This window comes from Megalops cyprinoides, chromosome 10, assembly GCF_013368585.1.
Source record: "Megalops cyprinoides isolate fMegCyp1 chromosome 10, fMegCyp1.pri, whole genome shotgun sequence".
Taxonomy (NCBI): domain Eukaryota; kingdom Metazoa; phylum Chordata; class Actinopteri; order Elopiformes; family Megalopidae; genus Megalops; species Megalops cyprinoides.
The window spans coordinates 30,846,271-30,868,782 of NC_050592.1; the positions used below are offsets into that span (position 1 = coordinate 30,846,271).

The 22,512-nt window shown below is 41.7% G+C and overlaps 2 protein-coding genes across 2 annotated transcripts; both read right to left on the reverse strand.

Annotated features, from left to right (window-relative positions):
* Positions 1 to 745: 745 nt before the first annotated feature.
* On the reverse strand, positions 746 to 17,622 carry cdh17 (cadherin 17, LI cadherin (liver-intestine)). The gene is made up of 18 exons (XM_036539580.1): positions 17,584 to 17,622; positions 12,340 to 12,435; positions 11,467 to 11,604; positions 10,887 to 11,022; positions 10,370 to 10,528; positions 9,546 to 9,707; positions 7,189 to 7,388; positions 6,541 to 6,672; positions 6,096 to 6,246; positions 5,521 to 5,742; positions 4,947 to 5,023; positions 4,591 to 4,767; positions 4,183 to 4,427; positions 3,767 to 3,897; positions 3,290 to 3,514; positions 2,105 to 2,215; positions 1,278 to 1,394; positions 746 to 825 (listed from the first exon to the last, which is right to left on the reverse strand). Exons 1-18 carry the CDS (start codon positions 17,620 to 17,622, stop codon positions 746 to 748), a joined length of 2,598 nt encoding a protein of 865 aa, XP_036395473.1.
* A 2,048-nt stretch (positions 17,623 to 19,670) lies between these two features.
* gem (GTP binding protein overexpressed in skeletal muscle) lies at positions 19,671 to 22,512 on the reverse strand. The gene is made up of 5 exons (XM_036539248.1): positions 22,402 to 22,512; positions 21,650 to 21,984; positions 21,430 to 21,506; positions 20,935 to 21,139; positions 19,671 to 20,509 (listed from the first exon to the last, which is right to left on the reverse strand). Exons 2-5 carry the CDS (start codon positions 21,975 to 21,977, stop codon positions 20,232 to 20,234), a joined length of 888 nt encoding a protein of 295 aa, XP_036395141.1. The 5' UTR covers positions 21,978 to 21,984; positions 22,402 to 22,512; the 3' UTR covers positions 19,671 to 20,231.

Here is a 22,512-nt window from a genome sequence, read left to right on the forward strand (position 1 = left end):
TGGATGCGATTGAGCAGCACAAGGAAGGAAACCTGGGTGACTCTGGCCAAGTGGAGCCAGTTATGTTCTGCTGCTCTGTCAGTAAATGACACGCCTAGTCTTGAAACTAGGCAGCAAGTCTTAGTCTATGCTCACAACTCATTCACTTGGAGCCTATGATTGTAATGTATAAAGAACTAAAACTGCTAAAAATATCATACAACACATTGTAAACTGGTAAATTCCTGACCAGGCCTACAACTACAAAAGTTTGATAGAACCTTGTGAATGATTTTTTTTCCCTTTTTGAACAGATACAATATTATTAACATCATTTAATGTACAAATATAAACAAAACACCTAACCAAGTCTCAGCTAATCCCATTCTAACACCACTGATATGATTGGTCACTTTCCTCTACCTCTGATCAAGGATCTCACGCTCATTTTTGTTCCTCTGGTCAAATGGCTTGCTTTTGCAGGTTAATTTGGGACACACACTTATTATGAATCAAGGCCCAAATGAGAATGATGAAGATAAACAAAACAGAGACAAATAAGTTACTTCTGGCATCCCTGAAACATAAGCAAAGGTACAAAGGCACAGTGGTTCATTAAGTAAGGTACACATGTACAGATTGACTCCAAACTTAAATCAACTTGAATCTATGTAAAAATCACCATCACAAAATGAGAATAATAGGAGAAGAGATTCTGTTGCTGTGATACTTTAAAATATGAAAAAACCCAGGAGGAAACTGGGCTTTATAGCATGGCGTTCGTTTCACCATCTGTCTTCTTATTCTGCTTTTTGGACCTGTGGAAGACGATGGCCAGGAACACCGCTGCGGAAAAACAAAATAAGAACAAAAAAGGTTAAAAAAAGTCTCAGCTCTCTTCCATCCTTATTAATGCGTTCACTTCAATTCTACAGTCTACATTCTACACTACAGCTATTCAGATACTCATGCACTGTCTTACATATCTATAAATGCCATAATAAATCATGGACGTTTTTGACCTTTTTTATTATCAGACTGTTAAAGCCCTTTTTTCCTAATCTGTACAGTGACACAGCAATAACATTAAAATGAAGGTAGTGACAATACAGAAGAAGAGGAGGAATTTTCATTCGATCAGTCACGTTTTTTAAGACTTACAGTATTTTGTAAGTAGCTAGGCAGACTTGTCTTGGTTGTTGTGGCTACCCTTTTTGTTTTGAATGCACTGAAGACCAAAGTGAAAGGAGGCCAAAGTAGACGAGGAGTGCGCTTGTCGCCTGAAACACTGTCCTCACCTATGAACCCAAAGGTCCCGCCCAGGATCGCAATTGTGGATGACATGCCGTACTTCCATGGGTGGGCTTCAGGCTGAGTGTAGCAGTAGCCCAGCTCTGTGCAGTTGCATGCTCGGACTGGCGAAGAAGGAGAGACCAGACAGGTGAACCCATGGAGAGCTTGTGCAACAGAGACAAGGATATGCAAACAGCAGACCATAATTCATCGATGACACAGTCTCTCCGTACTGGGTCTGCACCTTTTTCAAGCAACATCCATCCAACATGCCAACCAATCAACAACAGCCACATCTCCGATGACCTCACAATCTACTAATCTTATGAAGAAATAACATGTTAAGATCTGTTACTGAAAGTTTAAGGACCATATTCCTAATATGTATGACACATACAGTGTAAATTAAAAAGCAGATGCACTGACAATTACATTTACTTTCCTCTATGCATACATTGAAGAATACATTGTGATGATGTAAACAGAGTGAAATATGGTCTGATATAAATCCTTAAAATTGCAAATATGTCCTAAAACATCCAGTATGTCTTTATTTTTTTATCATCAAGAGATGTTTGAGTATGTTTCTTATTCTGGATTACATAGTTTTCCAACATACACATCAATCATCAATCCAGCCCTGAAGTAAATATAATTTAGACATGGTGGTGCTCTGAGATGTGAAAACCGCTACCAGATTATGCTGTTTGAAGGCTACACAGCAAAAGACTGTGTATGGGAATTGGTCTGGGAACAGTACCTCACTGTATATTGAAGCTATACTGTTGTCAGGATAGGTATCTACTCTCGATGTGGTTTGGCTAAAACGCACCTTCAAACGTATGAGACACTCCCATGCCTGCATTGTCTTTGATGTTGATGGGGAGGCGGTAGGTTTTGTCTTCCTCGGGCATTTTCTTCAGAACCAGTTTGGCAGAAGTGCCTGATTGATAAAGTGTGAGAAAGAAGTTCATAATTTTTTGCTGTGTTAAAATCTGAAATACGGAAAAAAACAAAAGAAGTTGGAATTGAATATCATGTAGCATTCATATGAAAGCCATTATCCATTTATTTCTCATTGTGATGACCAATCAATATTATTTGGTGGGACATTGAGGAAATGCATGCAAAGAAACGTACAACTTATCACTTTTTAAAAATATTTAGTATACAGAAAAACAAAAGTTGGAGATGAATCAGGCTTTTAGCATTCATATGAAATCCATTTTTTAAAGTGATATAACATAGCCTAAGCCTGCACATATTTTAGCATGGACTGGAACACAGACCTCGAAATCTCAAAAAGGCCATTGTGCTTTCAATTTATTATTCACAACAGGCATTTTATCATGTGATTATACTGAGTGTTAACGTTAACGAAAATAATGAGAGCCAGCTAAATACAGTTGCCTTAATATGGGGGGGGGGGCTTTGTTCAGATGGCATACAGGGGGGGGCCATATTGCTATTATGAATGAGTGGCTCAGACAGTAAAAGTGCTTGTGTCAAGCACAGGCTGAGTCTTAAAGCCCCTGTTGGAAATTGTCCGTGTCATTTGCCAACAATGATTACAAGCTCACATCGGAGGAACGGACTGGTTTCACTCTACTGGGGACAGGGGTGGGTTGGTCAAACAGGGTCCCCTCAATACTCCACTTTCAATATTCTGGGACTCACTTTGGCACCTATGAGTTATTCAGACAGTGCCGGGAGGATGCACCTGCCCTCCAACAGTGTTTGCCACCTGGTGCATTGTGGGACTTGCAGTGTGAAAAATTGTCACGGAAGGTGTGCACTTGTATCGGTGGATTGCACACACCTTGCCCGGACTCCCCATGAGGATTAAATGATTATCTTGTATACATAACTGACAACTAGTAAAAGTTGTGTGAAAAGGGTAGATATTTTTTTAAATCCCAGACATTCAGGAATTATTCAGATAAAATACTTCATGGCACCAGGTGAATGTTTAGGAGACCTGGGTCCGCAGTGCTGGAGAGCAGGACCTGCCACCTACCATTGACAGCTTTAATTTCCCAGTTCTGGTACTTCTTGGGTTGGGCCAGTGTGAACGTGAATGGTTCTCCAAATGGAGGGCTGTCGTTGTCCACGGCGGACAGAAGGATGGGCGTAAGCTTCTTTGCGCACACAAAGCCCTGCTTCTCCTTGAGTGCGGGGACATTGTCGTTGATGTCCAGCACCCGGATGGTGACGTCCTTCTCCGTCTTTTTCTCTGGTGATGCTATGGGAAGAAAGAGAAGAGGAAGACACTCTGATGGTCACATTCACGGATTCCGTGCAAATGATCCCGTTGGATGAAAAACGCCACTTGTGACAAGATTAAAATCTGTCTGAACCACTCTTTATAAGCATATAGTGGATTTCAAAAGACAACGTAGACCTATAGTCTCAGATCACTGTCCTTCCCAGTCAGTGTAAGGACTATTGTCTTCCTTAGCTCTAAGCCATAATAAAAGAGATGGGAGGTGCTTACCTTTCTCAAAAGCAATGACTTTGACAGTGTACACAGCCACCTGCTCGTGATCCAGCTTGGCTACTGTCTTTATTTCTCCAGTTTCAGCATTGATCTGCAGCCATTTCTTGTCATCACCTTCCAGTTGGTATCTGCATGATTGAACAGAGCCAAAGTATCATCACCAATGTCTTAAACTAACATCTGATTTGTTGTTTTGATTTAACCTGGGGAAATGTCAGTTTGACCAACATATTGCAGGGAAATGAGGTCATTAGAAAGCAGCCCTGCTGGGAATTGTTACCTCAGACGTTCAGCTCTCTTAATATGGCGACAATGAATGGCTACCAATCTCAACCTACAGGATTCTGAGCAGTCATAATGCACATTTTTGGCAAAGTTGTCATTTGACTTGAAGACTGTTGGACTGTCTTTACCTGATTTCTGCATCTTCAGGATCCTTGGCATTCATTTTGAGAATGGTCTCTCCGACAGTGATGTTCTCCGGGGCATTCACCTCAAAGATATCTGTGTCAAACTCTGGGAGCTCGTCCACATTGGAGACATTGATGGTCACAAATGTGGTTGATTCAGCGCCGTACTCCACCCCTGGCACAAGGGGTTCAGGATTGGTGGCGTCAATTTGCAGACGGTAATTGGCTTTGGTCTCAAAATCAAGGGGCTTAGAAAAGAAAAGAAGTCCATGCCACGGGTGAGTACAACATCAACAAAGATGACTCAGTGCAACAATGTGAAGTTTTTTTTTCTACAGAGTAAATGTGAGGCTTTGCTTTTGATATGCTCAGTGATAAGTAAATGTACAGTTGAAGTCCAGGTTTAGTTACCCTGGCAATGTAGACGTGTCCTTCGGCGTCCATGGCAAACAACCCCTCAGGGTCCCCTTCCTTAATATGGTACACAACCTTGGAGCTCCCAGTCCCAGGATCATCAGCATCCGTGGCCAAGACAGAGAGCAGAGTGGTCCCTGGGGGTGAGTCCTCAGCGACGCTCAGGACTCCATACTGAAAAAGCACAAGCAGAACTCAGAAGGAGAGCCCCCTGGTGATAGGGAGGGTAATTACATCGAAGAACAACTGTTATAAAACTTCCCTAGATTGTGACAGTAACTCTGTGGAGTAAGTGTGCTCATTGGAAATACAGCTCCAGCAATTTTGAGTTTGTTTTAAGAGAGTGTACTTACGTCACTTTTCTCAAACACAGGAACCTCATTATTGATATCGATGACCTTGATGATAACCTTGCACTCCGTGCTCAAACCTAAAAATTCAAGAAATTTGTTAATGAATTAACTGGAGACTAATACAAAGTTTAGCTCTGAAGATAAATCCAACACAGTGCATGTGCATGTGCATGATGCATATCAATAATGTAAATATAAAAAGTTGCAGAATGTTCTCACACACGTAGGTCCTCTGAACACTGACCATGAATTGTGAGAACTCCATGCTTAATAGACTTGCAAGAACACCCCAAAATAACTGGCTAAATCCATGCAGGGAGATGATCAATTTTAAGTCAGCTTTTAATACAAAGTAGGTCAATACCCTTCAGAAACTGCAGCAACTGTAAGCCTTTCTTTGCTTGGGGAAGCTCTTGTTCAGACTATCTGTAGTTACCCAGTTTTGAGGAATATGCAGTTTAGGAAGAACAAAAATACAGCCCTGACTGTTCCTCTTCAGGAGCAGCTCCATTCACAGAACATTGATATTTATTTTGCAACACAGTGACCATAAGTTAGTGCTGGAATGAAGTACCTGCCCCATTTTGGTCAGAAACCTTGACCATGAGCTGATACTCAGGATTGTCCTTCCTCTTTATATGCGCGGTGGCAAGCTGGATCTTCCCACTGATTCCCTCGATGGTGAACGTGCCAGAAGGTGTTGGCGGTTCCTGGGATATAAGCTGGTAGCTGAGCAAAGAGTTGGCTGTACCTTCTTGGTCAAGGTCGTAAACTTGCAGCACTCCAACCTGGTTCCCTGGAGACAAATATTTGTCATTTGTCTTATCATTTAATCGGGAGGGTTCAGAAATAGTGATTGTCACAGAAGCATTGCTGTCAGAAGTGTGGGAATCATTAATTAACAACACCACAGGGGACACAAGTTGTTGAACTTTGAAACATTGGCAGGAATGTCCAGCTTAAGTAACACTTAATTTACATTGCATCTGTCTGTAACCTCCTGGGCTTGTGCGTTTGTCTTGTCTTCTTTGTGGGTTTGTAAGCCTTCGATAAAACTGAATAAGTAATAAGTTCAAAAAATTAACAGTGTAACCTCATGGTGTAGAAACCGTTAAAGCTATCAAGCCTGCAATAATGAAAGGTTCATACCCAGTGGTTCGTTTTCTTGCACCTCAAACACACTCTCTGACACTTCGCACGCTGGCGCATTGTCGTTGACGTCTTCCACCACGATCGGGATCTCCATGGGCTTGTCCAGGTCTAAGCCCTCCTCATCTTGAGCGTACACCACCAGAATATACTGAAAGACAGGCCACACTGTCGTTCGGCTCTGGGTAATGTTTCTGTATGTTACTCAAATGCTGAAGAAAATGGAAATTCACATTTCAAATCATAGCCGCACATCTCGGAGATTAGATAGCATCACATAATAGTGATGAGCTGGTCAGAAATGTGCTTTTGGAGTCAGGGAACTGGAATTATGACCAAAGTGTTATAGATTCAGCCACTTGGAGGCTGCATTATGGAAACATTATGGATGTATTGCTGAGCATGGCCGAGAAACAAAGATTAGAAACACAACATAAGCTGTTACCATATCTTTCTTCTCTCTGTCCAAAGGCTCCATGACAAATATCTGACCCTCTTCATTTATTGTGAAAGGGAAGTCGAGAAGCTTCTCCTTCTGGGTGAGAAAGTAATGTGCTCCGGGGCCATTTGACTGAACCTGTGTGATACAAAATTTTAATAGACACAATTATACAATGCAAGTATGCATCAGCTACACTTGCAATTCAAAAGATATCCTGTCTAACCTAAAAGCTGTATGAGGTGGACGTAACATCAAGAAGTCAGCAGATATGGAGGTAGGTCAGGTTTTTCTGCTTTTTCTACTTTATGTAGCCCTGTTTTGGAATTGCCAACAGTGCAGTAGGCTCACTTCACCGCAACAATTTCAGTCACAAAATGCACCACAGAGGAGTGAGTGCCAATTGGAGGATAGGCCCTATTCCACTGACGAACAGCTTGCAGGTACCTGATGAATCACAGGGTTCCTAAATGCAGTGAGATGAGGAAACTCTGGCTGACCTACCCACCCCTAGCGCTAGCAGAATGAAGGCAATTTGTTCCATCACTGCGGGATACTGGTCACCATTGGCTGATGACATGGGAGGTCAGGAACCTGGGCCCTAGGGCTCAGTCTGCACTCAAGACCACTCCTTCAGATGAGTGATGTCTCTACCTTAGCGATAAGCATTGGGTATTCAGCTTCCAGGTTCTCAGGAATCGTGATGGGACCAGGGGACTTCCACAAGTTTTGCTTCACCACAATGTTGACCTTGGCATTTCCGCTGAAGGCATTCTCGGACTGCCCCTCCAGGTCCTGAACCCTAATGATCAGGATGTAGTCTGGGTCATCCAAGGGGTTCATCCTCATGGTTTCTGGAAGTACAGGGAAGGCGAAAAAAATCATTGAAAGGGCGTGTACTATGAAACAGCATGCAAGTTCATTATGAACAAAGATGATGATTATAGATGATGATTTTTTTTTTTTTTGTAGGGAGCCACAGGGTGAAAATATTTTTCCACCTGACAAAAAATGAAGAATTAAGATCATTGTTTATTTATTGTTTATTTATTTATTTATCTGCATTGCAAAATGCAATACAAGATTTAAAAGAAGTAAAAAAAAAACATTTCAGGTGATGTATGATGGAACATTTATTCATCAATCACTGTCACTATTTGCTGATTGGATGGAACAGCTTACTGTAGTTGTGAATGAATTAATGTGAATATCTAATAAAGGCATCAGACCGTGCAGGCTGACCGCACCACAGCAGTCTGGGTGTCTCGAGTGCATGGTCAAAGTTCTGATTGAATTCCAGTCTTTGAGCGACTAATCACCCCGCTCTTAATTACAATGCAGGGCGAGTAATTTTACTCAGTCTCTCCATCCGTCATGCACGTTTTCACCCCCACCTTGATTTGGTCACGGGCGGCTTCAGGCACATGCTGTTCTTCTCACCCGCTGGCCTACTTGTGAGTTTTGGATTCTACAGGATTCCCTAGTCATGAATGACTGCCTGAGTGAAAATGCACCCAATCTGCCTGTGTTCCGAGCTGTACAGACAACCCTCCCTGGACTGACCTTCGTTAAGTTACTGGGGGTCGCACTGTGAAATTGACCCACCAAAGCAGCTCAGATCCAACCCTATGTTGATGGCACAATGGCTTTCCAGAGCATTTCTAACATACTAAACACACTCCTTTTCATATAAGACCTTTGATGCTATCCCAGGTCATTGCAGGTCCCAAAATGCTCTTGCTGGTTTTGTCAGCCCTCTGTGTGGTTGAAAAGAGGGTGAAAACCTGTTTTTGATGATCTGCCCTTCTATGCTCAGCATGAAATAACTTCTTATTGTGGCTGCCGTGTTATTTTTAAATTGTGCTTTTGTCTATGCGATGAAAGCATTATGAATCGCCAGTTAGTGTAAATGGATGCAAAATATTTTGAGTCATAACTAAAATAAAAACCTTTTATTTTAAATTGAGATCTGGTCTCCAGTCTCTTGATGTCATCGATGTGACATGCACAAAGGCAACTTTACTACATTAGACACAATTAAGTAGAAATGATTCAGCTGCTGATCCTTGCTAAAACTGGCACACGAGTTTACCATAGAAAAAAATAGTCTCAGGACTCTTATCAGTTTAAAGGTAAGCTCACTGGCTGCCACTGGTTCATACATTGCTCTTGAACTAACTTTGGTCAGTTTTTATCCACAAGCTGTCATGATAAGTAACTTATTACAAAAGCCAGCAATGGGGGGAATAACTTCCTGCTAAATGCTAGCCCTACAAGCTGTTCAGCCTTGATTGCATGCGGTAATGCTTTGGCCACTAAGGCTAGCATACACTATACAACAGCACATTCATGGAGCATATCAAAAATTACAATTTCAGGAGCTAAATTCCAAAAAGATAAAAGCAAAGAGTGCCTTAAACTGAAAAAAAGACTAAACTCAGATAATGAAAACACAAAATTACAAGATTAGAAGATCAGAATGGCATTGCCATGGTCTCAGAATGTGAATGGTCAGAAATTTAATCATCAGCCTCTGACATGGTATTGTCTTATAATTCATAACTGTTTTCTGTTTTGCACTGAAATAAACTATATTCAACATAACTAAAACCTCAATGGGAATTTCTAAACTATACACATTGCATTAATAATGCAAACAATGACAAGCATGAATTAGTGCAGAGTATAAATTAAACAAATTAAATCATCCATTGAAAATGTCCTGTGATGAGTAGGTTGTTCAGTACTGGATGGGTGCATGTCACAGAATTGAAATGGAGTTTGTGACACAAATCAATTTATAAGATACAGGATATTGTTGTGGCGGTGTTTTGTCATTTAAAACAGTACTGCTAGAAATTTGATTAAAATCCCAGCTGGATGCTGTCATGACAGCATTTTGTTTCACGAGACTGTGCTTATTAGAAATGTTGATTGGGTTTATTGGACTTCATGACAATTGACATGAAACGACATCACACGACTTCATTCGTGCAACCTATTGGTCTGACCTGATCTCTCGACACAGGTGAAGAAAGGATTCAGCTCGTAGGGGACATCCTGGGGCTGAGTACAGTACTCATCAAATTTACTCTTCAGATGCTCCAAGTTGCTCGCCTGGTCCTCTTTGTTGCTGAAAAGGACACCCCCTCTGGCTGCCAGAAACTCCTCTCCTGTAATGTGCAAAATGCAGATTTTTATAGGGCTTTCTATGAGTTGCCCTGCATAAGCACTGCATACAGCATTCATTGGCACAGCATACCATCAGCATTACATGATCACTCACAAACGTGTACCAACTGGCACACACTGATACATCATGCATTGTCACGATCTACATAATAAGTGGCTTTACCATGAGATATTGCATGGAATTAGAATGTCATTGCCATGACACTTGGTGGTATGGTGAATGGTAACATAGCACATTCTGTGACAATCTTGAGTCGGTTCCCATAAGTGATTGTGCAGTGCTTGTGAATGATTTATGTAGCTCTTATAAAGGAAACATAATGGAATGCATTACCATTTTTTTCTATACTATTTAATGGTTAATGTTGATTATGAACTGTATAGCTGCATGGAGTCTGTGCCTCTCTTCCCTCCAAACAACTTTAAATTTAAAATTTAAATTATTTATTCCATATTGCATCCTTTTTAGGCAATGGTTAACCTCCACATGAGCATGTAACCCAATGCTATCGGTGTGACTGTGGGCCTGTGTGACCTCGCCAACACCCAACTGCTGTTAATCCCAAGACTCTTAACTGCACTAGACATGCTTATCGAGCTTTAATCAGGGGGGCAAAGAAGTGAGATTACAGTCAGTGCATACCCTCTGGAGTGGTGGAGATTTCCCCAGTTACTCTGTTGATCTGGAAAAGCGGCTTTTTGAGTCGGTCTGGGATTTGGCTCACGATACTGTAGCTTAGCCTGGCGTTGGGGGTTTCGGGGTTGTCCTCGTCAGTAGCAGAAACCCTCATAAAAGGCTCTCCTGAAATAACACAAACACACACACAGATGAACAACAAACTTTGCACAAGGACTCAAAAGCAGTGGAACACTGAGAATTTGAACTGGCAACCTTTCGGGTTACAAGCCTCTGTTTCTTACCAAAACCTCACACTGCTGCCCATATCCTATTCATACAATTGGATATTTACTGAAACATGTATTAAGCCAGCTCATATATGTATATGTGTGTGTGTGTGTATGTGTGCATATGTGTATACATATACGCACACACACACATAGCATGATAGGGATAAGGTGATACACAACTAAACAGATGAAAACAATGAGTTTTACAGTCATGCAGGTTGGAGATGGTTAGCAAGGCATTATTGACCCACCAGCTGGAGTACGCTCCATCACCTCTCCATTGTACTCTGCCTGGTCAAAGTTTGGAGGATGGTTATTGATGTCTTTTACATTTATAGTCACTGAGACCGGTCCGTCCACTGTTTCGTTATCAGCTAGGGCTTCAATCTTTGAATCAAAAATACAGACAAGAGAACCCAGCAGAACCATTAACAATTAGTGTACATGCAGTAAATTGTTCACTGTTCACAATGATATGCATTGTATTATGGCAATAAGAATTGTGAATGTGAATATTAATCTCTGCAATCTCTATTAAGATATTGTTCCATAATATCTCTGATTTTTCATTTTATTGAGTGTACCTCCCCTGCTGCCATTTCTTTAAGAGCGTTTCACTATCCATGGAATGACAGAAACCGAAAGTCATGTATCATAATAATTAACCACAGACCTCGCTGATACATTCCAGGTAATAAATGCTTAACAATACAAAAATCAATACAGATGCAAGGAAGAGGTGATATTAATGTAAAAGCCTAAGAAACATCAATTTATTTTTTTTGTATTAACAAATAACATCACAGGGATTGGGGCAATTAACTACAGTACCTCTAAACTGTAACTGGATTCGAAGGACCAGTCCAGGGGCTCCAGCAGGTACAGCCAGCCATCGCTGGAAATGGCGATATTCCCATTGGTTTGGCCAGACAGCTTGTACGCCATCACCTCCGGGTTGGCCGATTTGAACTGCAGCCAGAAACACAAGTGGCGACATGGAGGACAGTGGGAAACTCTAGAAACCACACCCACTCCCTGCTATTTCAGTCAGGAACCCACAAACCACATTGAAGGATCATTACTGCTATCTCTTAAAAAGGCACTGGTTATCCTAATAGAAACGAAAACCCAGGGATAGTGTTTGGTTGGACATACCAAGCATTCATAAGTATCCAACAAGAAAAGCGTTATTTAGTGTGCTATTTGGATGTCCAACTGCATGTCTGTCGCTTGGGTTATATTCTAAAACTTATTGACTTTCTCCAGGGCACATGTTAAATGTTAGATGAGAATTTTACAGTAGAATAATGCTTTATGTAGACCTTAGGTGCCTTTTAAGATTACACTCAAACCTGTTCTCTGCATGGAAGGTAAAAACAATATGTAATGTACTGAGGATCAGGACACTGTTGAATGATCAGAGCGCCCGAGAGAAAACATTATTATTAATCCAAATAAACAAATTTGAACCCATTGCGTTACATGTTTTCCAGGAAACTGAACATGCCACACACCCATCGCCTTAAACGCTATGCCACACTGCAGCCCCAAAGTGTAATATTGTAATGTTGCTACTGTTTTTCTGAGAACGCCTACAGTGTCAATATAGCTAAATTGCAAAAACTCTCAAGGCAATACTATACTCATTCCATTCAAGGCATCAGAAGCCCCTTCTCGATGATGGTTATGCAGACAAATGCCTACCTGATGAATTGGATAGGGAACCTCAGTCCCCTCTGGCACGTCCAGGACCTTCTCCTCCAGGACTCCTATCCGGTCCTCCCATCCCTCTCCTGCAGCCTGTCAGAGCACAGGATTTAGAGGTAAAGAGGTCAGAGCATGGACATGTTTGCATTTAACTTCAGGCTCTCACTGTATCAGATTGAATGGACTCTCCTTTGGCAGAACATGACCTTTTTCACTTCAAACACTGTTGTTTTTTTAATTCACTTTACCAATTTCTGAAAGCGCCAAACTGAAAAATAATATAAAGAGAAATAATTAAAAAATATAATATTAATATTTAAAAATTTATATTTACATTTAGTCATTTAGCCGATACTCATATTTAGAGAAACTTACAAAAGTGCATACACAAAGGTTGAGAGTAATAAAGTAACTTTAAAGTAAAGTAACCTAAATTTAGGACAAATATTGTTTGAATCCAGGGGGTATTTTTTAGGGTAAATCCTTCAGTTGCAAATGTTATATTTTTTTGTGCTCGTTCACATAATTTCATGGACGGATTTTATAGTAGCACACAGGGGGAAGATGGAACAGAAGCAGCCCTGATGACAATCAAACCTGGATCTCCAAATGCTGCAGGAAGTGATATCACCACAAAGCCGAAGGGTCCGAACCCCTGGTATATGGCTCCATGTGTGATTTTTTTATTTTGAAATTTTCATCACGGATTGATGTATATATAAACTTCCATCATTATTATATTCATGAGACACTGACTACTTTGATGACAGCATGGTTGTTTTTTTTTTGTTTGTTTTATTGTTTTTGTTATTGACTCACTTACAGTACCTTACTATCAAACACACCAAGGCTATTCACGGGACATTCAGAAGTGCACTCATAGGATAGGCAGGGAATAGCTAAAAGTATTATTGTGAAATCATTTCTGCCATTTTTAGCACTGAAAGTACACCCTATGGGATTCTGTAGCACAAACATGTGAAGTGGCACATCCTGCCCTCCAAACAGAGAAGTGGGCTGCTCAGTTTACTCTGAAATAATATATTATTATTTAATAATAATACTACTATTTCTTCCAGTCTATTTCTGTGGGCTGATTCATCCCTGCAACGTTCAGAGTGGGAAAGGAAATGTACTGTAGATAAAGATTAATGGAAAAGAAAGTGGACTTTTCCTTCCCATTAAAGGTCCTCCAACAGGAAGCCCTGAGCGTCTTTGGGTGAAGTTACTCATTGATTTGTTGCTCCTTTAATTTTAAAGTCACAGCAAAGGCAAAAGGTGGAAAATGCCTGTTCAGTGTTGGATTCGAGTTCCAAGAACAGGGGTTATGGGCTAATCATAGAAGTATCTGCCTTTCACTCATTAAATAGAACTGTAACACTCTGCTAGAGTAGCCAATCAAACTGCACATTGTTTCCTGATCCCCACCTCCTTATCTCATTTAATTCACTGAAACTATAGCCTCCTGTTTTAGTATGCTCCACAAGTTGCTTTGTCCTTCTTGAGATGCACAAGCACAGAAATCATCAATCAAAGCTTACTTACTGCAGTAATGAGAACAGTCAGGAACATGAAACACGGCGTGAGAATCATCTTGGATCACCGGTGAGGGAGTCCTGTGAGGCAAAAGACATGACAGAGAAGTGTAATCTTTGCAGAGGGCGGTGTGACACTGATCCAGCTGCAACGTATGATGCGCCAATGTCCCCTCTGAGACGCGTTCACAGCGCGGCTCTGCTATTCAGTAACACGCCCGTGTTGCACAACTGAAAGTGCGTGGAGCGGCGGGGGCCAGACACAAAGGAAGGCCGTGGAAAAAAAACTCTGATAAGAGCGATTTCTTTTCTCACGGTGCGACAGAATCAGCAGATTCACCTGCCGTGTAGGATCCTGACAGCCTGTTACTTATTCACGGGCTATCTCCCTCGTATCAAGGCAAAGACTTTGGAACAAGGAAACCAGTGCCAGTACTGGGTGTGAATCTTTCACATGCTGGAGCTAGCCACACTGCGTAGAATTAAAGCTAAAAATGATAGTAAATAATGGGTAAGGGTAATTGTACATATTGGTTCAGGGAGTTTCTCTTTTTGTGAGAGTTTGGTGGGATGTAGCAGGCATTTGTGAATACGCCTTTCAGGGGTGGTACACCTGTGTTTAGTGCCACAAGTTAAACACTGCCCATGTGGTCCCCTTTCAGACATTTTACATTATATTACTGCCATTTAGCAGATGTTCTTATCCAGAGCAACTTACAGTTTTACACTTACATTCATACAACTGGGTATTTATGGAAGCAATTGTGGGCTAAGGACCTTGCTCAAAGGTACGACAGCAGTGCCCCAGCAGGGAGCTGAACCAGCAGCCTTTATGTTACAAGCCCTGCTCCTTATCACTATGCCACACTGCTGCCACATGTATTGGGCTTTCTCAGAAATGAAATTATTTTCAGCCACATTTTAGATATATTTGTTGAATGGTAAGTGTTCAGCAACATACTGATCATTTTTCAGAGAATAGCCCTGATTTCCTTAAATGGACAACACTCTCCATCCAACACAGAGCAGCACGCAGGTGCCCCGGTGTGCTCCTCCTATAAATGCCAGCGTCAAACATTTGATTCTAAATCAGTGCATCCTTCTCTGTGCTTTGAAAGACAGTTTTTTCCCTATGTCACAGTGTGACACCAATGACACACCGTCTCTGGAAAGGTCGCACTCGGGATTGCCAGTGGGGTGACCTTGGATTTAGAAGTGACCAGCGTTGGAAGTGCGAAGGTTGCAAATCAAAAGCGCACACATTTTGGCCCAGAGGCTTATCAAACCAACAAACTGAAGTCGCCAAAAATAAAGAAGCAAGAACATGACAGCCCTCTCAAATCACAAAAGCTGAAGGTCTCCTGTTTCATACAGGTTATGACAGAAAATGTTTTCTCATTCAGTTTCATGCTGAATTTTCTGTTCAGACTACAGTAGGTACAGTAGATGACATTATAATAATCTGCTGTACTGCACTCACTCTGTTACAGAGATCAAACTTGAAAGATGCCTTTTTTCCCCTGTATGTTGATGCGCTGTGATGAGTGTGATTTTGAATTCTGTATTACCTCTGCACACAATGACATGACACTAATAGTTAAATGTAGAGAATGAAAGTAAACAATCATACATAGTAACATACCGAGTATCAGGTCTTATCTCATAGTGGTTGTCACACCCTTCAATAATCACCTATCCCTTGTAAAAGCTCTTAAGACGGCTGTGCTAGAAAAATAAAAACCAGGGAAAGTTTTTGGCTTGTCAGCATAGCCTTCAAGGCTTATTGATTAGACAGTGCAAGTCCAAGCGTGCATGGCTCGACACACTAAACTCTTCCCCTGAGGTTCATTTTCAAAAGCTAATTTATAGCATACATTTATAGCAATATTTATGGCAATATTAGGAATATTAATTTCAAAACGCTGAATGATTTGCTACATGTTAAATGAGAAATGGCAAGAGAAACTAGTTATCAACTCCCCAATACAGCCCAATACATGTGTTCCGTTATTAAAACTCTGAACTCACAAAACCAAAAGCTTTTACCAATTCCAATTCCATTCCAATTCCTAATTCCAAACTAGGGGACAATCTACTAGTCATTTCTACACCCATTTCCATAAGACCACTCTAAATCTTTTATGCACTAAGCAATACCAAAAATGAAACCCATTAGTTTACCTTGTCTCAGTCGATTCTCACGGTCAGCTCAAAGGCACAGCCCAAGTCAGCTGCAGGATGTCTGCTGTAATGTAGCTAAGTGTGTGTGGAGGCGAGTCAATATTTAAATGCCTATGTTTGTCCAGTGCTCCAGCACCTGTCTATCTTATTGGTTTCGGTGATTCTTCAATGATCTTGTCAGAGGAGCAGGGGACATTGATAAGATTGTGCAGGTAGAAGCCACAAGGTGACATTGAGAGGGCCAGAGTAACCTTATTGCACATAGCAGTGGGTACCTTAGGTTTTCACAGTTAAGCAATACAGTAAAACCACTGACTAACTGTAGGTATGAGCATTTAGTAAAATTTTAGGTCAAAGAGATTGAAAAATATTTTTTTGTACTTATTACTTTTTAGTTTCTACAGATCACATTCAAAATGATCAATTCTATGTGACAGAGTTTGTTTCTACCCTTGACAACAAAAATGAAAGCAAATCGTCATAATTCTGAGCGTAGATGAAATCAGACACTCTCTCCTCAACTGGTGCAAACAACCTTCCAGAACATCAAGGGTGAATTTTTGCTACCTTTGCCACCTGAAAGCTCGAACACCGTTAAACATGAGTCACCTGGGCCAGCTGAAAATGGGGCCCATTTAAAACAGCAGGGCTCAGGCTGCGGATGAATGACCTCTACTCTGTCATGACTCACATGGCAATTTTCTTTTTCTCCTACATTCCTCAGTGGTACAAGTCAATTAAATCCACAGATATCTTTGTCTGGGTTTTGGCAGGGTGGCATTACCGGTTAGTGTGGCTAATTTGAAATCCTTTGTGCAGACCTTTAATCTCATCTCCACCTGTCTGGCAAAAACTCTCCAGGAGACCAACACCCTTTCAGTGTTGTTTTGGCAAGACAGCTAAAGTTCCCTCTTCAAATCCCACACACACCATCAACAAACATTCGGAAACAAGCAATGATGCCGTTAATTAATACCTCAATTTAAAACAAGAAAGGAAGACAGTACTGTTGAAGAAATAAATGCCCTACTGCCCAGAGACAGCCGAACGTACCTGTTCAGAGAGAGAGAGAGTTCCCTTGTCACTGCTTTGACTCCTGGGGGAACAATGCGAGGTGACACTTGTCGGTTGCTAGTCAAACGTTAACCCACCAGCATTTTATTGGGTCTAATGATTTGCTAATGATATACATTACAGGCAGAGGACCGGCCCAGAAGGGAGTGCCTTCTGGAGTTTCAATCAATGAGCAAGGCTTATGACTGTCTCCATTGGTGGAAGTGCATTTCCTCCATGTTGTAGGGGTTCAAAATGAAACTCTTAACATACGGGGCTCCTGTCTATAGCCTTCCCTTCTGTGTTCATTGAAAAAATCTATAGCCTAACTTTGAGCTGTTCCCATCTACAGAAGGAGCTGGACAAATGGGTAACCACTCACTAGACGAATGTTTAACCATTCACAGTAACCAGACATAAACGTGATCTTAGACTGCAGCACCTGTTCAATGCGACAACATTAGGACCGCACTGGGTAGGTCCAGAGGACCGACGATCCCCGGCCCTCCATGTGCCGAACTGAAGGGGAGCCCAAGGTCACCTTACTAGGACGGCTCTGTCGCGGAGCAGCAGAGGCTGAAGGTCAGAGGAGGCACTTGGAGGTTGGCTGCACAGAGAAGGTGCGCAGAGGACCGGAAGAGCTTGTGCAATCCGAACGCTGCAAACCTTAGACTTTGAACACTTTTTTTTCCATATGCGGTTTTACCACTACTCCTTGCTGCTCAGACTAGCATTTCTTATGGGTAGGCTTCCATGCCCGAAACTCCCAAAGTCAAGGTACAAACAATGGGAGTTTAATGCTTTTTACTGTGGTGTATGAGTGCCAAATGAATCAGACTGGTTCATCCAGCAGTCTTAACTAAAAAGTGCCAAAGGGCAATGGAAAGACAAAGAGACAAACAAATCTACAAAGAGTAAATTAATGTAATCCAAAAATTCACTGTCGTATACTAAAAACCCTGTTTGAGAGTAAGAAAAGCACTCATATATTGGAATCATGTTCATTCACAGGCCTCAGGGGAACAGAAAAACCTTTGCCTTCGCACCCTGTAAGTGTTCACAATGGATTGATTATCAAAACCTCAGTCATTGGGCCTTGAGCTGATAATTACTTATATGTACATGCATTTTGGAGGCAGTGCAATTCAGCCATAGAACTTGGACTCTCACTGGTACCCATAATGCTTAATAAGAGCTGTTTGGATGGTTTTCCTTACCCAGTTGCAATTAATTGCCACCTGCAATTAATTTTGAAGGTCCACAGCCGCAATAAAGTTACCGCATGTTTTTTGGTCCTCTTGTTGAATCTATTAAAACAATGCAATACTTCTCCTAGCCTCTCCTGCTATCAGTATGGGATCTAGATAACAACCCACTAGGTGTGGAATTTGAGCTAACTCTTATAAGTGTTGACAGAGGCCAACGCAATTTTTACTAATATTTACAGCTTTAACTCTTGATAATACATTGGCACCTGAGTCAGTGGCCTTGTGGTTGCAGCACCTGCCATGTAAGGTCATACCAAAGACATTAGGAATGGGTCGCCACCGTCTCCCTGTTGACCAGGTTCAGAGCCGGAATGGATTGTGGCCTCTCGTGAGACTGGCATCTTGTCCTGATTTCTGCATCCAGCTGCATCACTTTACAGGCATCGGAATAAGTCCTACCAGCTAATAAGGCTCAGACAATGCCTGAACAATGTGGAAAACCCTTTCATGCTGTGGGTTTTTTTTTATGAAGGAGAAAAGCTCTGAGAAAACCTGTACTTTCCAGACATTCTTGAAAACAACTCATTCTCTCTCATCTTACCCTCTGGGCCCCAGTCCAAAAGGAACATCTGGGACATCGTGTTCGCGACTGAAAATACAAGGGCTTCATGTTTAAAAACACAGCCAGAGGACACGAACTCCCTGGTATCTTTAGGGGTATCAGGACACCGGCTGAATTGTTTCACTCTTAAAACGAAGCTCACAATCCCCCATTCCCCTCAGCACAGGAGCGGGACATTTATGCCAGGTTGAAGACTATTAATACGTGATGCTTTAATCCTACCAGCCTTTCTACTCAGATTATCTTCATCTTTTTTGGTGAGTTTTCGATACAGTGCCCTCCAACAAGTCTGGCTGTCTGTGGGACTACATCCAGTCAAATTCATGGAGTCTATCTGGATGTGCTTTCAGCAATAAATGGCCCATGTCTAAGACAACAAATGGTAATTGAAAATCCTTCAACAATTCTTCTCACTCGCGATGACGGCTTGACTTAACACTCTATAAAATCACAATAAAATAGAGTTGAAATGTAACCGTGCCCCAGTCTGCATATATTGTTCAAATGCTAAATTGAACCTAAATGCAGAGCAGATTGAGATATCACATAATGAAATGTGATTATGATTTCTGAAAAATTTGGTACTTTCACAAGCTCTGCTCAAAGCAAAGAATTACAGAATGTAGTGATGAGGCTTCACTTGAAACCAACAGACAATATAATTGTACAAAAATATCAATTTTATTTTGTAATTTACAAAGATTTAGATTTGATTGGACACCACATGATGAAAAAATGCTCCTAATTTTAACTTTTGAAAGGAGACAAGCAGCTCTCAAGAATACTGAAGCTCTCTGATTAAGCAACATATAAAAACACACATAAATAAAAGATCACCTTATTTGGTTATTTAAGGTTGCCATGGTTACCATGTGAAAGCACTTGGGAAGATTTACTTAAACTGTGAGCTCATGAAGCAGGATTAAGCAGAAACTATAGTCCTCTACCTTAAACAATATAACAATGCAAACAGGTTATTTGAGACACGTGTGACTCCTTGTCACTGAAAATAGACTACCCTGTGAACATTTTAAAAAATTGTCTAAATCATTCTTTTCAACAATTTTTGTTCTGGCTAACACTCAGAAGCAAACTATTCTGAATTTATTGTCTTTTAATGGGTTATATCTGACGGTCAGAAAGTCGTGAAGCCTATGAGTGTTTCTTCATCCTGTCCCAGACAGAAAGGACAAAGAAGACTTCAACTTCCGCGACCTTACATTACAATGCAATCTAATATAGATTGATTAGGACTGACGAGGTCTTTGAACGGGACAGTCCAGGGTTTGTCTATAGCACGGAAAGGTCGTGGCAGGACTTCGACTTCAGGCGATATGCCACGTTCTTGTTGTTCTTGGCCACGATCTTGTCCAAAAATCGCTTGGCTTTTTTGGGTAGGCTCATCCTTCTCTTGTTCAGGCCCTTGCGCCGCGCGTTAGCCTCCTTGCTGTCCCGCCGGAGCCGCAGCTGCCGCACGATGCCTTCGAACATATTCCAAACGTTGTGCGGCATCGCAGCCGACGTCTCGATGAACTTGCAGTCAAAGACTACTGCGCACGCTCGCCCTTCTGCAAGGCAAAAAAAAAAAACAGTGAAATATTGATCATTCAAGCTCCAGTGAGACCCGAGACATAGTTACCGAAGACAAAGATGTTAGTCTACCAGTTAGCAATTATATAGCCTATCTTTTGTCAGTGGAATGACTTCCATTTAAGCCGAACGGTGACATGTGTCACTGAGCAGGCTGATGTGTAATGCAAATTTAACACATTTTTAAAAGATACCACACATTACGCTGTTGTATTGGAACATTCTCTATACTCAGCAGACGTAAATTATCAGTTAAAGGCATGATTATAAATGTGGCCGCTAACAGTTACAAATACACACAGGTTTATGTAATATGCATTTATCTGAAACCCGCTGCTATCTTGACGAACAATACATAGCTTCTATCAATGTAAAGTAATAAAAATTCTATTATAAAGCTCACCGTTGACAGAAACCTCTCTGCATCTCACGAGGTCACACTTGTTGCCCACTAAAATAATAGGGATGTCCTCGGACTGCCTGGCTCTGCGCAGCTGGATGCGCAGTTCGGACGCCTTCTCGAAGCTCGCTCTGTCTGTTATGGAGTAAACGATCAGGTAGGCGTCGCCTGCCTGCATGCACTGGTCCTGGCTCCTCTTGCTCTCATCCTGGTAAGGAGAGAGGGTGACATGCAACACACGCACTGTTTAAAATGGTTTTCCAGTTTCCGCAATCTAAATTTAGGATGACACGGGGTTTCTTTTATATCAAGTAATGACCATTGCCGCTTACAAAAGCCGTTTCAAGGCGTGCACTCGTATATTCGTATGTAGTCAAATAGTAACTAAATCCTAACTCGATAACTAAAACATTTCAGGAACGAGGTTTACAGCACATGCGATTTTTGACATTTTACATGCAGTTTAATTTTCTGACCCAAAGTATTCGTATAGCTCACCTGAGGATCCCAGGTGTCCAGCAGCGTGATGGCAGCGCTCTCCCCATCAACTGTCATAGTTTGTTCACACACCTCACCTTCAAAAAGAGAAAAAAAAAAAGCGATTTCGCTGGGGAGTTCTTCATTGCCACTTATACAGTCATCACCTGACCCGTACAAGGCACACCAATTCGCAAAGCTACAAAACGAGCAGCAACGATTGATGTACGACGATAACCACCTCCATACAGCTCGCTGTCGCTGCCCATGCTGTCCGCGGCACCCGCGAAAATGCTAGCGAGCGCCGACTTGCCGACGCCGTTTTCTCCGATCAGCACCACGTTGTAGACGTTACTGCTGGAGTCGGAGGAGATGACGGAGTCCGATGAGTCCGACGACCAGCTCCCCCTACACGAGTCGCCGGCGGAGTTGTTGCAGGACTTGGAGCGGGCGATGCTGGATGACGGCTCGTCGGTGAGCAGGTGACTCGCATCCGCGCAAATGCTCCAGCGGTGCAGCTGGTGCTGCAACCGCAAGCTGTGGCGTCGCATAGTGACGAGCAGGGTCATCTCTCAGCTGAAAGACCGAGACTCAACATTATCAACAGTGACAACAGAAGAACGGTGCAAAATTCAGACATGTATTTACAATACAAGTGATTGACATGACATGATTTTTAAACAGCGTTTTACAAAAATGACAAGCTCGTCTCTCTGGTCCTACATCATTAAAAGTTGTCTATATAAATAATGTGTTCAAGTAAGTTTTCCTCTCGTTAACGGTGAACAAAACTTGTAAACATCCTCTATCAACACCTGACAACAAGCTTTACCAACTGCTCTCAAAGTCCATACTTTAACTGACAGTATGTGAATCTCCCAAGAAAAACAGCCAATTTAAATTTCCGACAAAATGACGGTAACAGAAGACGAAAATATATAAATCGTGATATTCCGAGAGGAGTGGTTTTCATCATAAAACATGCGCCCTTACATTTCGGAGCCCTAAAGAAAGCCTCAGTGCCGTTTGCTCCCAGAAAAAGAGCGAGGTCCGTGCAGGTCTGCGCTTCTGAACTCTTGCTTTTTGCGCTAATAATCCCAACTA

Coding starts and splice junctions, on each gene's coding strand:
- cdh17 (XM_036539580.1), bottom strand. CDS start 17,622: ATGGAGGGCCGGGGATCGTCGGTCCTCTGGACCTACCCA. Junction 4,768..4,946: donor CTGTGTTTGAGAAAAGTGAC/GTAAGTACACTC, acceptor GTGCTTTTTCAG/TATGGAGTCCTGAGCGTCGC. Junction 826..1,277: donor CGGGACCTTTGGGTTCATAG/GTGAGGACAGTG, acceptor GTTTTTCCGCAG/CGGTGTTCCTGGCCATCGTC.
- gem (XM_036539248.1), bottom strand. CDS start 21,977: ATGACCCTGCTCGTCACTATGCGACGCCACAGCTTGCGGTTGCAGCAC. Junction 21,507..21,649: donor CGACAGCGAGCTGTATGGAG/GTGGTTATCGTC, acceptor CTCTTTTTGAAG/GTGAGGTGTGTGAACAAACT. Junction 20,510..20,934: donor CAGAGAGGTTTCTGTCAACG/GTGAGCTTTATA, acceptor TTTGCCTTGCAG/AAGGGCGAGCGTGCGCAGTA.